Consider the following 16,880-nt stretch of genomic DNA (forward strand, 5'->3'; position numbering starts at 1 on the left):
AGAAGTAGCCCATCAGTATTGTTTTCAGAAACTCAAGCTCCAGTTTTCATCAACAATAAATTTAGTAAGAAAAAACAGAAGACAAGGAAAAAAATTCAATACAGCAAAAATGACAAAGTCCAAACACTTCTGTTTGAAGACTCTGGTCCCTCTACATACATAAGGGAATATGGCAGTGGTTCCCAAACTTTGGTGCACACAAGAATCACCTGAGAAACTTAAAAGTCCCCACGCTCAGGTCATATCTCAAACCACTTAAATCAGAATGTCTGTGGATGAGAGAAGCTGGCATCAGTATTCTGTAAAGATCCCAAGTGATTCTAATATGAGCAAAATTCGGGAACCACTAGAAATGTGAATTTTCAGTACACGTTTATTCTTAAAAGTTTTGTTTAGGTTCCTCTTGGGGCAATGAGTTCCCTTTCTCAGAAGGTGTTCAGACAAAAGATAGAACATGTGTTTGGTGAAAATATTACAGAAGGTATTCTAGACATGAAATTTTCAAGTTTTTATTTTGGCTCTTTTTTAAAATCAGTGACATCCTTTGTTCAAATAAAACCTTGCTTGAAAATGATATAAATGAAATAGATAAAAGCTGAGTTGTTCTGGGTGAATGACTCATCTTTATCGAGCACTTATTATATGCAGAGTGCCAATTTTAAGAGTTCTTTTTTTTTAAAACTATCTTCAGAACAACTCTATGATGTAGGTACTATTATTATCCCAACTTTATAGATAAGGAGACTGAGGCTTAGAATGGCCTAGAGTTGTAAATTAAAAAAATGATAAAGGTGAGATTTGAACCAAGGAGGTTCACTCTCACTGTGCTAAACTGCTTCTGAGATACTCTAGAATTTTAGCAGAGAGCATCATTATCATATTTGCATTTAAGAAACATCACTTCAGAAACTACAGAGTACACAGAAGACATTCAAATATTTATTGAATTGATGAGTAAACTGAAAAAGATGAGAAGGTAAATTGGGAGACCAGTTGTCCAGGCTATTACTTACAAGTGAATACTTGGTAATTATTAAAAGTGTTATTAAAAACATGGACACTGGAGAATGATAAGGGGAAAAGATTGAGAAAAGGATACACATACAGAATTACCTCAATTATGTAAGAAATAATATACATGAAAAAACAGACTAAAATGTTAATAGTGATTATATCCCAGAACTATGGGTGACTTAGTTTCATCTAGATTTTTTCTGTGATTTCAACATTTCATATAATGAAAGTATATTAACTTTTTTCTGATTATAAAAGCATTTTTTTAAAGGTTGTTACAACAGCCCAGGCAGGAAATGAGGGCTTGAAATAGAATAACAGCAGGGAGGACAGCTAAAAAAGGGTAGAATAGAGAGAGGGATAATAACAAATTCGATGGCCAACTGGCTATGACAGAAGAGGGGATCAAGAATGACTCCTAGGTTTTTAACACTGGCAACTGAGCAGATGGCTGTGATAGTCACAGAAATAGGAGGAAGAAGAACAGGTTTTTGGGAAAAGGAGATGAATTTTACTTTTATTAGGTGGAGTTTCAAATGCCTGGTCAACATCCAGATAGAGATGTTAGTGTAGGATGAAAACAAGAGTGTAGATTCAGGGAATAAAGTTGGATTAGAAAAAAAAAAAAGATTTAAAAATTCAGATACAGGATTTCCCTGGTGGCACAGTGGTTGAGAGTCCGCCTGCCGATGCAGGGGACACGGGTTCGTGCCCTGGTCTGGGAAGATCCCACATGCCGCAGAGCGGCTGGGCCCGTGAGCCATGGCCGCTGAGCCTGCGCGTCTGGAGCCTGTGCTCCGCAACAGGAGAGGCCACAACAGTGAGATGCCCACGTACCGCAAAAAAAAAAATAATAATAATAATTCAGATACAGATGGCAATTAAAAACAGATAAAAGCATGTGGTAAGAGGATCATTAAAGAAATAACCAGGGGAAACTTTTAAAAAATTAAATAAATTATTGATAAACATCTTACTGTTATCTGATTAAACTATACTTTCAAATTTAATACATCAATCATGATCAATTTTATAAGAAGTTATATATAAATAATTTATATATAAATTAAACTGGGGAATTCCCTGGCGGTCCACCAATTAGGACTCCGCACTTCAACTGCAGAGGGCCCGGGTTCGATCCCTGGTGGGGGAACTAAAATCCCGCAAGCTGCGCGGCTTGGCCATAAATAAATAAAAATAAAAATAAATTAAACTGACTTCAGCTTCACAAAGGGGGGAAAAAATCAGTTTTCAATGTTCCCTGAAACTTCAGTTAATAAAATAAATAATAAGAAAGTATTTTTGTCTTTATCCCCAGTGGTTTCACGAAAGTCCTAAAAGTGGATTCTCAGTTGGCCTGAGTCCTCTGAGGCACATTTGGTTCCAGGTAAAAATTATATTCCTTGAAGTTTTATGAAATCACATAAATAACACCCAATCACATAAATTACCTTTCTCTAATGACTACTCCCTCCAGTCTTGACCAGATTCTCTTCTAATATGACCTGTCTCTTTTCATTTTTTTTCTTTATTCCAAACCAGCAATCAGAAAAGTTTAATATACAAATAACCTAGCTACCAAATAACTTATCCAAACACTCCTTTTAAGCCCCAACTGATATTTTCAGGACCACCAAAATGTTCCACAGGTGCTTAGTCTAATCTCCTCTTCACTCCATCATTCCCAGTTTAAAGGTCATTAGATTGTACTTAAACATCTCCACTGAACAGAACTCACTCTGAAATAATTCCAGAAGAATCTTCAAAAGAAGCCTCCCTGGGCCTTCTCTCTACAGCTTTTCCCCACAGTGCCAATTAGTGTGGCTTCTCCTTCTGTTAGTGTTTGAACACTTCACAAATTGAAGCTCTCCACTGAGTTCAAGACTGGGAACTTAGGGCCACATAATTTTAAAACTGGAAAAGTCTTCTGACATCATCTAGGTCTAGTCTTCATTTTACAGATGAGGAAACTATGGTTCAGTCTATAAATGACTTGCCCAAGGCTGTAGTTAGACAATGAAAAAGCTAGAGACCCAAGTCTCTATACCCCTAGAATAGTACATTAAATGTTTTCCCAGGTAATAAACTCCAGACATTTCATTGTATCTCTAAAATCACAGTTGCATTTGATTACTAATAAATTCAGACCGAGGGTATGGGTATGAGTAAGGGAGGAGTAAGATACTGGGCACCCAGTGCTTCCAACCACTTGTTGCTGGAAGCATATCCTAGTATGACAATGAAAGAGTCAAGTTCATCTTGTTAAGAATAATGTACTATTATCTAGACTTTAGGTAATGTTAATGATTCAATTTATTTTATAGTTATACTCCATTATCTCCAGAAAAGACTTGAGATAGCTTACATAATTAAGCCCCAAATAAGACAGAACTACAATGATTCAATTAAATCACCAAGTGGTAATTCTCCAAAAATGAATTGCTAAATTAGGTTTTTAAATCCCTAAGAGTATGAGTACAAGGATAGGGAAGGAAGACAGTGGAGAAAAAAAAGTCAGTACTATTTGTCACTTTAAGAGATGGCATTAATATACTCAGAATTCCTGAAGTCTATTTAGAAGTGATATTTAAAGGTCAGCAGGAAACATGGAAATAATTAGTGATGCTTCTATACTGACACTGAAAACATGCTGTAGAAAAATTCTTAATTTGTAAAGATGATATATAATCTTGTAAATCTTGTAAATTAAATTTCCTGATATTCCAAAGTAAAGAATGTAAGAAGACAGAAGGATTTCAGGAAAATAAAGTATACCGAAATACTTTCTTAACAGATGTGCCAAAAATAAAGCTCACATAAACATTTCATAGAAAAGTCATGAGCCCTTTGGGATCTGAATGGAAAGTGCCTAACAAGGTTTAGAATTTCTCACAAGTGAGAAAGACTAACAAATTTTCTTCCAGGCCGTCTTCTGGGAAAGAGTAGTGTCTAAAGGAATGATACATCAGTTATTAAACATTTCAATTTTTCTCCCAAGTAATGCCATGCAATTCCATGCCTTGAAAAGAAAAACTGTTACCTGAGCACCACTACAATTGGACTTTCACTTCCAGTTATGACCATTAACCCCTTCCAGATCATTAGTGCCGAGGAGACAATCATTCCAAAATTTAGGACTTGATAATAGAGCTGTAAGAACAAGAGAAGATATCAGATCCATAATTATCCTCGCCTAGGAAAGCACTGAGTAGTATCAATTTTAAAGTTTTAAGTAGTACTATTAGGGCACCTGAAGTTCTAAGAAACTCTTTAAAATACTGTAATGATTACACCATCAGCATCCCAGAACATCCCCACCCACTCACCCAAAGAACCCTGCTGTTTTGTTTGTTAAAATACATTACATTTATATAACGTTTTTTCAGAACTTTTCACATAAATTATTTTACTTGGGCTTCACGAACATTCAGCTTAAATTCAATCACATACATGACACATACCAGCCAACAGCAACATACCTCTGCTTCTAAACTCTAATACTTACTTTTCTACAATACTTATCCCTTGATAATTATGGGCTATTCAATGACATTTAACTTGACCCCTCATTTTACAGCTGAGGAAACTTAGTCTCAGAAAGGAAATGACTTATCAAAGTCATACAGCTTGTCAGTCACATAGTTAGGACTTGAAGGCCAGCCTTATGCCCTACAAAATTTACACTGCTCAACAAATTGTAAAATTCTATGACTTAAATAAGCAAAGGTATTTCAAGTGAGGGAAACATATGAGCTAACTGTGTTGGACTAATGCTGGATAATGAATAAAAGTAGAGAGGATGACTGGACACCATGGCAGATAGTTCAGGAGAGGAAAAGATGGGGCTGGAGAGCAGTGACAGAAATCTGAAAAAGCATATTAAGCTCAGATTATGAAGACCCCTGAATGTACGAACGAAAATGTGAACTTATAAAGACAGTCATAAAATACTTTAAAGTGAAAAAGCAGAAGTTTCAAAAATATGTCCAATGTTAAGTTCACTTTCGTTATTTTAAAAAATATATGTGCTGGGACTTCCCTGGCAGTCCAGTGATTAAGACTTCATGCTTCCACTGCAGGAGGCGCAGGTCACGGGTTCGATCCCTGGTAGGGGACTAAGATCCTGCATGCCGCGTGGTGCGGCAAAAAAAAGAAATTATTTACGTACATATATATATGTGTGTGTATATATATATATATATATATATGCACACACACATATATATATGAGTATATGGGCATTCTACAAGACAACTGTTACAGTCTTCAAAAATTCAATGTCACGAAAATAAAGGTGGGGTACTGGACTAAAGAGACGTAATAACCAAATGTAACGCATAAACTCTGGTTAGATCTTGGTTCAAAAGAACAAAATGCATATAAGAAAAAACCCTAACTATAAAAGACATTTTGGGGTCAATTGGGGAAACTCAAATTATTACTTAAATGATACTAGGAAATTAGTGTTAATTTTCTTACATATGATAATGGTATTGTGGTATGTAGGACACTGTCACTCGTAAGAGATGCATGCTTAGCAGTAATTAGCTAGTAGTAGTAGTTAAGGGTGAACTGTCATATCTGCAATTTGTTTCAAAGGATTCAGAAAAAATTATATATATATACATATATATATACACACACACATACACATAAGTACATACAAAGCAAATATGGAAAAATGTTAAAAACTGTTAAACCTGTGATAGCTTACAGGTGTTTGCTGTACTATTCTTTCAAACTTTCTTTTTTTTTTTAGCTTTATTGAGGTATAACTGACAAAATTGTTAAGATAGTCAATATTCATAGTACAATGTGATGATTTGATATACCCTGTGAAAGAATTCCCCCAAGTTAATTAACACATTCATCACCTCACGTATTTACCTTTTTTTTTCCTTGGGGGTGCGGGTGATACCTTTCAATTTTTCTTATTTTTTAAAGTATAGACAAAACTGGAAGAAAATAAACTGGTTACACCTGGGGTTACAATACCAGGCAATTTTGTTTCATTTGTTTATCCACATTTTCTTTTCTCCTTTTAAAATTAATTTTTATTTTTATCAAAAGATTACATAGAGTCAAGAGATACATATTTTTAAAAAAAAACCCTGCATATCCTGGCCATGGCAAGCCACCCCCAGCAATCCTTTTCACCTCTTTTAGCTATTTTACCCTCATGCTTCTAAAAATTAATTGCTTCTCTTTTCATAAATTTGGAACATCATCTATAAACTATTTATTATGATGAGGATTTTAGCTCTCATACCACTTTCTACTTTTTCCCCTGCAATTAACCTGTTTTTCCTGCATACTCTAAAAAAAGTTTCAGGTTGCATATTATTATAAACATATAGTTAATCTCTGGATGCACACACAAGAAACTGGGAACAATGGCTGCCTTTGGAAAGAGGAACTGGAACTCAAGGTGGAAGGAAAATTCTTTCCAATATACATGTGCACGTTTTTTAAGTTCTTACTAAATGCAAGTATCACCTATTCAAAAATAAGTTGTTTAGGTTTTTTTTTCTTAAGTCCATGCTAATGGCCAGAACATACTTCCAACGAAGTATGACATATTCTATCAACATAACATCATGCACAAAGGAAGAAAGAAAATATGGACGTTTTCTTGCGGACACTTAGAAATACCTGCTGTTCTTTGAGTAATATAGTAATATGACTATACAGGTGTGATTTGAAACCTAGTTTGACACTCCCATTTATGGTGAGAAAACTGAGGCACAGAGAAGCTAAGCGATGCACTCATGGCTGCACAGCTCTTGGCAGGCAGAGTAGCAACTAAAACTTAGGTCTCCTAAATTCCATCTCAAGACGGTAGCTTTTTTGTTTTTTTAATAGATCTTTATTGGAGTATAATTGCTTCACAATACTGTTAGTTTCTGTTGCACAACAAAGCAAATCAGCCATATGCATACACATGTCTCCACATCCCCTCCCTCTTGAGCCTCCCTCCCATCCTCCCTATCCCACCCCTCTAGGTCACCACAAAGCAGCAAGCCGATTTCCCTCTGCTATGCTGCTGCTTCCCACCAGAAAACTACTTTACATTCCGTAGTGTATATATGTCGATGCTACTCTCACTTCGCGTCAGCTTTGCCCTCTCACCCCATGTCCTCCAGTCCATTTTCTATGTCTACCTCTTTATTCCTGCCCTGCAACTAGGTTCATCACTACCTTTTTTTTTTTTTGATTCCATATATATTTGTTAGCATATGGTATCTCTTTTCTCTTTCTGACTTACTTCACTCTGTATGACAGACTCTAGGTCCATCCACCTAACTACAAATGACTCAGTAACTTTTTATGGCTGAGTAATATTCCACTGCATATATGTACAACATCTTTATCCATTCATCTGTCAATGGACATTTATGTTGCTTCCATGTCCTGGCTATTGTTAACACTGCTGCAATGAACACTGTGGTACATATCTTCTTCTGAATTATGGTTTTCTCAGGGTATATGCCCAGTAGTGGGATTGCAGGGTCATATGGTAGTTCTACTTTTAGTTTTTTAAGGAAACTCCATACTGTTTTTCATAGTGGTTGTATCAATTTACATCCCCACCAACAGTGCAAGAGGGTTCCCTTTTCACCACACCCTTTCCATCATTTATTGTTTCTAGATTTTTTGATAATGGCCATTCTGGCCGGTGTGAGGTGATACCTCATTGTAGTTTTGATTTGCATTTCTCTAATAATTAGTGATGTTGAGCATCTTTCATATGCCTCTTGGTCATCTGTATGTCTTCCTTGGTGAACTGTCTATTGAGGTCTTCCGCCCATTCTTTAACTGGATTGTTTTTTTTGATATTGTGTTCCATGAGCTGTTTGTGTATTTTTGAGATTAATCCTTTGTCTGTTGTTTCATTTGCAAGTATTTTCTCCCATTCTGAGGGTTCTCTTTTTTGTCTTGTGTATGGTTTCCTTTGCTGTGCAAAAGCTTATAAGTTTAATTAAGTCCCATTTGTTTATTTGTTTTTATTTCCGTTACTCTAGGAGGTGGGTCAAAAAAGATCTTGCTGTGGTTTATGTCAAAGAGTGTTTTTCCTATGTTTTCCTCTAAGAGTTTTATAGTGCCTGGTCTTACATTTAAGTCCTTAATCCATTTGGAGTTTATTTTTGTGTATGGTGTTAGGGAGTGTTCTCATTTCATTCTTTTACATGCAGCTGTCCAGATTTCCCAGCACCACTTATCGAAGAGGCTATCTTTTCTCCACTGTATGTTTTTGCCTCTTTTGTCGTAAATTAGGTGCCCATATGTGCACAGGTTTATCTGGGCATTCTATCTTGTACCACTGATCTATATTTGTTTTTGTGCCAGTACCATACTGCCTTGATTACTGTAGCTTTGTGGTATAGTTTGAAGTCGGGCAGCCTGATTCCTCCCCCTGCAATTTCCTTTCTCAAGAATGCTTTGGCTATTCAGGGTCTTTTGTATTTCCATACAAATTGTAAAATTTTTTGTTAATTCTGTGAAGAATGCCATTGGTAGTTTGATAGGGATTGCACTGAATCTGTAGTTTGCCTTGGATAGTATAGTCATTTTCACAATATTGATTCTTCCAATCCAAGAACATGGTCTATTTCTCCATCTGTTTATGTCATCTTTGATTTCTTTCATCAGTGTCTTATAGTTTTCTGAGTACAAGTCTTTCGCCTCCTTAGGCAGGTTTATTCCCTAGGTATTTTATTCTTTTTCTTGCAATGGTAAATGGGAGTGTGTCCTTAATTTCTCTGATTTTTCATTGTTGGTATGTAAGAATGCCAGAGATTTCTGTGCATTAATTTTGTATCCTGCGACCTTACCAAATTCACTGATTAGCTTTAGGAGTTTTCTGGTGGCATCTTTAGGATTTTCTATGTATAGTATCATGTCATCAGCAAACAGAGGCAGTTTTACTTATTTTCCAGTTTGTATTCCTTTTATTTCTTTTTCTTCTCTGATTGCCATGGCTAAGACTTACAAAACTATGTTGAATAAGAGTGGTGAGAGTGGACATCCTTGAATTGTTCCAGATCTTAGTGGAATTGCTTTCAGTTTTTCACCATTGAGTATGATGCTTGCTGTGGGTTTGTCATATACGGCTTTTATTATGTTGAGGTAGGTTCCCTCTTTGCCCACTTTCTGGAGAGTTTTTATCATAAATGGGTGTTGAATTTTGTCAAAAGCTTTTTCTGCATCTATTGAGATGATCATATGGTTTTTATCCTTCAGTTCGTTAACGTGGTGTATCACATTGATTGATTTGCATATATTGAAGAATCCTTGCATCCCTGGGATAAATCCCACTTGATCATGGTGTATGACCCTTTTAATGTGCTGTTAGGTTCTGTTTGCTAGTATTTTGTTCAGGATTTTTGCATCTATGTTCACCAGGGATATTGGTCTATAATTTTCTTTTTTTGTGATATCTTTTTCTGGTTTTGGTATCAGGGTGATGGTGGCTTCGTAGAATGAATTTGGGAGTGTCTCTCCCTCTGCAATTTTTTGGAAGAGTTTGAGAAGTATCAGTGTTAGGTCTTTTCTAAATATTTGATAGAATTTGCCTGTGAAGCCATCTGATCCTGGCCTTTTGTCTGTTGGAAGATTTTTAATTATGGTTTCAATTTCATTACTTGTGATAGGTCTGTTTATATTTTCTAATTCTTCCTGGTTCAGTCTTGGAAAGTTGTACCTTTCCAAAAATTTGTCCGTTTCTTCGTGGTTGTCCATTTTATTGGCATATAGTTGTTTGTAGTAGCCTCTTATAAGCCTTTGTATTTCTGTAATGTCAGCTGTGATTTCTCCTTTTTCACTTCTAATTTTATTGATTTGTGTCCTCTCCATTTTTTTCTAGACGAGTCTAAGGGTTTATCAATTTTGTTTATCTCCTCAAAGAACCAGCTTTTAGTTTTATTGGTTTTTGCTATTGTTTTCTTCATTTCTATTTCATTTATTTCTGCTCTGATCTTTATGATTTCTTTCCTTCTACTGACTTTGGGTTTTCTCTGTTCTTCTTTCCCTAGTTATTTTAAGTGTAGGGTTTACTTGAGATTTTTCTTATTTCTTGAGGTGAGGTTGTATTGCTATAAACTTCCCTCTTAGAACTCCTTTTGCTGTGTCCCACAGGTTTTGGGTCATTGTGTTTTCGTTGTCATTTGTTTCTATGTATTTTTTAATTTCTTTGATTTCTTCAGCGATCTCTTGGCTATTTAGTAGCACACTGTTTAGCCTCTATGTAATTGTGTTTTTTACAGTTTTTTTCCTGTAATTGATTTCCAATCTCATAGTGTTGTGGTCAGAAAAGATGCTTGATATTATTTCAATTTTCTTAAATTTACTGAGGCTTGATTTGTGACCCAAGATGTGATCTATCCTGGAGAATGTTCCATGTGCACTTGAAAAGAAAGTGTATTCTGCCACTTTTGGGTGGAATGTCCTATAAATATCAATTAGATCTGGTCTATTGTGTCATTTAAAGCTTGTGTTTCCTTATTAATTTTCTGTTTGGATGATCTGTCCATTGGTGTAACTGGGGTGCTAAAATCCACTACTATTATTGTGTTACTGTCGATTTCTCCTTTCATGGTTGTTAGCATTTGCCTTATGTATTGAGGTGCTCCTATGTTGGGTGCATAAACATTTATGATTGTTATATCTTCTTCTTAGATTGATCCTTTGATTATTACGTAGTATCCCTCCTTATCTCTTGTAACTGTCTTTAATTTAAAGTCTATTTTATCTGATATGAGTATTGCTACTCCAGCTTTCTTTTGATTTCCATTTGCATGGAATATCTTTTTCCATCCCTTCACTTTCAGTCTGTATGTGTCCCCAGGTCTGAAGTGGGTATCTTGTAGACGGTATTTATGTGGGTCTTGTTTTCGTATCCATTCAGCTAGTCTGTGTCTTTTGGTTGGGGCATTTAATCCATTTGCATTCAAGGTTATTGTCGATATGAATGTTCCTATTACCATTTTCTTAATTGTTTTGGGTTTGTTTTTGTGGGTCTTTTTCTTCTCTTGTGTTTTCCACTTAGAGAAGTTTCTTCAGCATTTGTTGCAAAGCTGGTTTGGTGGTGCTGAATTCTCTTAGCTTCTGCTTGTCTGAAAAGCTTTTGATTTCTCCACAGAATCTGAATGAGATCCTTGCCGGGTAGAGTAATCTTGGTTGTAGCTTCTTCCCTTTCATCACTTTAAATATGTCATGCCACTCCCTTCTGGCTTGTAGAGTTTCTGCTGCGAAATCAGCTGTTAACCTTATGGGAGATCCCTTGTATGTTATTTGTCATTTTTGCCTTGCTGCTTTCAATAATTTTTCTTTGTCTTTAATTTTTGCCAGTTTGATTATTATGTGTCTGGGCGTGTTTCTCCTTGGGTTTATCCTGTATGGGACTCTCTGCGCTTCCTGGACTTGGGTGGCTATTTCCTTTCCTATGTTAGGGAAGTTTTCTACTATAATCTCTTCAAATACTTTCACAGGTCCTTTCTCTCTCTCTTCTCCTTCTGGGACCCCTATAACGCGAATGTTGTTGCATTTAATGTTGTCCCAGAAGTCTCTTAGGCTGTCTTCATTTCTTTTCATTCTTTTTTCTTCATTCTGTTCCACACCAGTGAATTCCACCATTCTGTCCTCCAGGTCACTTATCCGTTCTTCTGCCTCAGTTATTCTGCTATTGATTCCTTCTAATGTATTTTTCATTTGTTATTGTATTTTCATCTGTTTATTTGTTCTTTAACGCTTCTAGGTCTTTGTTAAACATTTCTTGCATCTTCTCCATCTTTGCCTCCATTCTTTTTCCAAGGTCCTGGATTATCTTCAGTATCGTTATTATGAATTCTTTTTCTGGAAGGTTGCCTATCTCCACTTCATTTAGTTGTTTATTTGGGATTTTATCTTGTTCCTTCATCTGATACATAGCCCTCTACCTTTTCATCTTGTCTATCTTTTTGTGAATGTGGTTTTTGTTCCACAGGCTGCAGGAATGTAGTTTTTGCTTCTGCTGTCTGCCCTCTCCTGCCACTCCCTTCTGGCCTGCAGAGTTTCTGCTGAAAAATCAGCTGTTAACCTTATGGGGTTTCCCTTATACATTATTTGTTGCTTTTCCCTTGCTGCTTTTAATATTTTTTCTTTGAATTTAATTTTTGTTAGTTTGATTAATATGTGTCTTGATGTGTTTTTCCTAGGGTTTATACTCTATGGGACTCTCTGTGCTTCTTGGACTTGGGTGACTATTTCCCTTCCCATGTTAGGGAAGTTTTCAACGATAATCTCTTCAAATACTTTCTCAGACCCTTTCTTTTTTCTCTTCTTCTTCTGGGACCCCTATAATTCGAATGTTGGTGCGTTTAGTGTTGTCCCAGAGGTCTCTGAGATTGTCTTCAATTATTTTCATTCTTTTTTTTTATTCTGCTCCTCTGCAGTTATTTCCACCACTTTGTCTTCCAGCTCACTTATTCATTCTTCTGCCTCAGTTATTCTGTTATTGATTCCTTCTAGTGTATTCTTCATTTCAGTTATTGTGCTGTTCATCTCTGTTTGTTTGTCCTTTAGTTTGTCTAGCTCTTTGTTAAACATTTCTTGTATTTTCTCAGTCCATGCCTCCATTCTATTTCCAAGATTCTGGATCATCTTTACTATCATTACTCTGAATTTTTTTTCAGGTGGACTGCCTATTTCATCTTCATTTATTTGGTCTTGTAGGTTTTTACCTTGCTCTTTCATCTGTGACATTTTTTTTTTTTTTTTTTTATTAGTGGGATTGTGCTCCTGTCTTACTGGTTGTTTGGCCTGAGGCTTCCAACACTGGGGTTTGTAGGCTATTGGGTAGAGCTGAGTCTTGGTGCTGAGATGAGGAACTCCATGAGACCTCACTCTGATAAATATTCCCTGGAGTCTGAGGTTCTCTTGTTAGTCCAGTGGTTCAGACTCAAGAGTCCCACTGCAGGAGCTTCAGCCGGACCCTGGGCTCGTGAACCAAGATCCCCCGAGCCGCCTGAGGCGTAGAAAGAAAAACCAAAAAACATACAAAAAAACAAAAAACAATAACAAAGTAAAAAATAAAATTAGACTAGGAAACTAATAGATAAGTTAGGAAGAATATAAAAATAAAAGTATAGATGAATCAACAACCAGAAGGTACATCAATACCACAATAGTAAAAAAGAGAAGGGGAAAAAGAAAAAGGCAGGGGGAGGCCTTGGTTGTGGAGGGCAGGGCCTAAGCAGGGGCGAGGTTTGGGCGGTAGGTGGGGCCAATGCTCAGGACCCACAGGACTGGAAAAGGCCCTGGGGGCTGTGGGGGGTGGGGCTCAGGCTCAAGGGACAGAAGGGGCCCAGGCGTGCCCCCACCTCTAGTCTCAGAGGGCGGGGGACCTCACCTGGGAGCCCAGCAGGCTTCCTGGTCTTGAGTGGGTAGGGCAATCGCCCTCTGCTCCTCTCTTGCTCCTCCTGGAGGGCCCCTCCCACTTGCCTCTCCTGATCTCCCAGGTCTCCTTCCCATGCCCTCAAGGACCCACATGGCCTGGAGGGGGCTTTGGAGAGCAGGGGACCCGCCTGGGAGCTTAGCAGGCTCCCTGTGCCTGAGTGGGTGGGGCAACCGCCCTCCACTCCTTGCCTGCTCTTTCCGGGGGCCCCTTCCGCCTGCCACTCCTGATCTCTCCGGCCTCAGGGGTGCTGATCCTGTCTGGCCTCCACTTCTCCTCCCCCCTCAGTCCCCCTACATCCTACCGGTTTGCTTTGGGGTTCCTTCCGTCTCCTTGGGCATCAGAGTCCCCCACCAGTAGCTGGCAGGCACCCTAGTTGTAGGGAGATGCTAACTCCACGTCTTCCCACACCGCCATCTTGACTCCACCTCAAGACAGTAGCTTTTTAAAAGACAAAAAATGGTCTTTTTATTCCAAAGACAGATTTGAGGAAGTAGAGTGGGAGAGGCTAAAAGCAGGAAAACTAGCTTCTAAGAAGTGATTATGGTCAACCTGTGGATCAGCAGTCAGGAATTCAGCTGAAGGCTCTATTTTCCAAACTTCCCATGCTAAGAAAGCCACCTATACTACTGGTTAGGACAATAGATTATGGGCCCCGATCCAGAATCACTGAAGGAAGGGCTGTGGGATTCCATAAAAACTATAAACTATAGTTTCATGATTCCTTATTTAACACCCTTGGGGGTCAGAAATGCTTCGTAATTCAGAATTGTCCAGATTTTGAAAAGGTAACATACCATATAGCACATAACACCCCAAGCAGGCAATATCCCATAATCAACCATATTAATATTTCTCCAGCAAAACATAAAAAATTCACACTGAAATAAATAAAACTAAAAATAGCTACATGTCAGCCAGTTCAAATCTGTTTTGTTGAGGAAAATCTTTCCATTTTCAGAAGGGCACAGATGTAGCATTGTCAGAACAGGTGTGCAATATCTAATAAAATAACTGTTCTTTTTTTTTTTTTGGCCATGCTATGCAGTGTATGGGATCTTAGTTCCCCAACCAGGGATGGGACCCGTGCCCCCTGCATTAGGAGTGCAGAGTCTTAACGACTGGGCTGCCAGGGAAGTCCGTAAAATAACTGTCCTTTAAAAGAAAAATGAAAGACTTAAAAAATCGTGATTTTCTCTGTCCCTGCCAGGAGGTCACTATAATTACCCTTCTCTTTTTCTTCAGACATGTAATACTACTTTTTGCTATAGAATCATTGTTGTGAAATGCATCTAATCATCAAGATTATCCTCATCATTCTTATTAGAGAAAGAGGTTAAAAGTCCCTCAATACATGTAACTGGCAAATGTTCCTTTAAAGGTGCCTGTTTGAATACTGCTAAGTCAGTATGTGAGCCAAAACCTAGACAGAAGCACACTATTTGCTAAAACAAATACTCTACCTGAGCAAGTTTGAAAATGTCCTATTTTTCTCTTTCTTTTCTCCCCTTTTTCGTGACAAAAATCTTTACTGAAAAGACAAACATATTGCCTCCCTAGCCCCTGCTTTCTTTACCACTATATCTGAATGCTAATGAATATACAGAATCAACGTACAGAAAGAAGTGCTTTTTTGGGTATTGGCAGAAATAAGGTGGCAGCTACCTAACCTTCTCATACCATTTGGCCACATCAAGCTAACTATTAATAAGACATTGTGACATAAGTAGAATAATAACCACAGAATTGAATAGCCCCATTATTTTTTCTAAGAAGTGACTGGAACATTATATTCCTCAGTGTTCAAGGTGTAACTAGAAAAGAATGTTATTAAAACCAGTCAAAGCTCTATGTAATATCTTTCGGTAGCTATGGTATAGGGAGATTTGTGTGTGCTATTTTTCTTTTGCACTTTTGGGAAGTAGTGTGTGGAGACTTCCCCCAAAAGTTCCGTGACTAGAATAATCCACATGACAACTTAAAATAAACAGTAAGTAATAAATAACAAGAATTTAAGAAAAACCTACAACAGAAAATTCAGCAAAATAAAGCTGATAGTAAGTTTAAATATTATAATTTAACAAGCCACAATCTGGAAATTATATACTGTGCATTTATCCTTTAGTTATCAAATATACCATTATATTTCCTGTTCTTGTAAGAGGTACTTGAAGTTCAACATATAGGATATTTACATAGAAGTCAGACTTCTAGCCATCTCAAGCAAAGACAGAAGTGACCATGGAAGCAAAAATGTGTCTTAGAGCTACAAAATAGCCATTGGCCTAAGTCTTAAATTCCACTTACCATGCGACCTCAAACTAAGAGACTCATTAATTCATAACCACAATTCCACTGGTTTCTAACTCATAGAAGCAGGAGCAGAAGCTAGGGCATTAGAGGCAGATACACGGACAGCAGGTACAAGTGAAACTGATGGTGTTGGAAAAACTGAAGTATATTCAGAATAGACACTGTTATTATGGTCCAATAAAGTCACTGATAGTCCCAGTGAGGATCTTAAAAGATTAACAACGATAACAAAAGTTCCTGAATAGTCTAAACAGGCATAATACCAATAAGATAATTTTCATTTTAAAAAATCCATTAAATCTTTTAAAAATCTGACAAATGAAAACACAACACATGTACAGCAGTTTCATTCGTAACAGCCTCAAATTGGGAGAAAAAAAAAGACAAAAACCCAAATGTCCATCAACAGGTGAATAAATAAATTACAACATTTCCAAGTAATGGAAAACTACTCAGGAATAGAAAACATGAACTACTGAAACACACAACATAGATGAATCTTGAATATATGCTATTCAGGCCAAACTGGAGGAATAGGGACCAAATTTACCTCTGAAATAACTAAAACACTGGACAAAGTATATGAAACAAAGGTTTTCAGACACTGGACATGTGACTGTGTCCAGGTAGCATAGGACTATGAAAGGAGAAACAAGGTGAGCCCTACAATTGCCCCAATTTACAGAATGGATAGTTTCCAGGCCACAGGGCAAAACAGAAATGTAGCCAGAGCCTAGAAGTCTCCTCGACTTGAGGATAAAGAACTGGGAGTTTGGGGAAGTGAAGGCAACTTAAGATTGTAGGGCAGTACAGAAATGAGAACTACACAAAGATCTACAGATGGTCTCTCCTCAAGTCTTCAGCTGAGTGATGATCAGCAATGATCAGCACATGCATTTCAGGGAAGTACCAAGGACGGAAAAAGAACCAACTAAAAGGAGCAGATAGGACAATTCTAAAAGTTCATATGCGGCAGGGATAATTTGCTTCCACCAGCCAGAGTGGAAATGTTCATAACACATGGGCTTTGGATAGCATACTCAAAAGTTATTGCTCAGTTGTGGTGCAAAATTAACCTTAGACTGAAGGCTGCTCTGGACTTGCCTAACAAAGCCTTTTAAAA

At 37.4% G+C, this 16,880-nt stretch overlaps 1 protein-coding gene across 6 annotated transcripts in view; it reads right to left on the reverse strand.

The window, feature by feature from the left end:
- SEC11A (SEC11 homolog A, signal peptidase complex subunit) overlaps positions 1-16,880 on the reverse strand; it is a 51,253-nt gene that overhangs the window by 18,433 nt on the left and 15,940 nt on the right. For all 6 annotated transcript variants that reach the window (XM_067697631.1, XM_067697603.1, XM_067697585.1 and 3 more), the window contains one exon: positions 4,055-4,164. In XM_067697631.1, the coding sequence (XP_067553732.1) occupies positions 4,055-4,164 (110 nt within the window). The remainder of the gene's footprint in view (positions 1-4,054; positions 4,165-16,880) is intronic.

This window comes from Pseudorca crassidens, chromosome 1 (assembly GCF_039906515.1).
Source record: "Pseudorca crassidens isolate mPseCra1 chromosome 1, mPseCra1.hap1, whole genome shotgun sequence".
Classification (NCBI taxonomy): Eukaryota; Metazoa; Chordata; class Mammalia; order Artiodactyla; family Delphinidae; genus Pseudorca; species Pseudorca crassidens.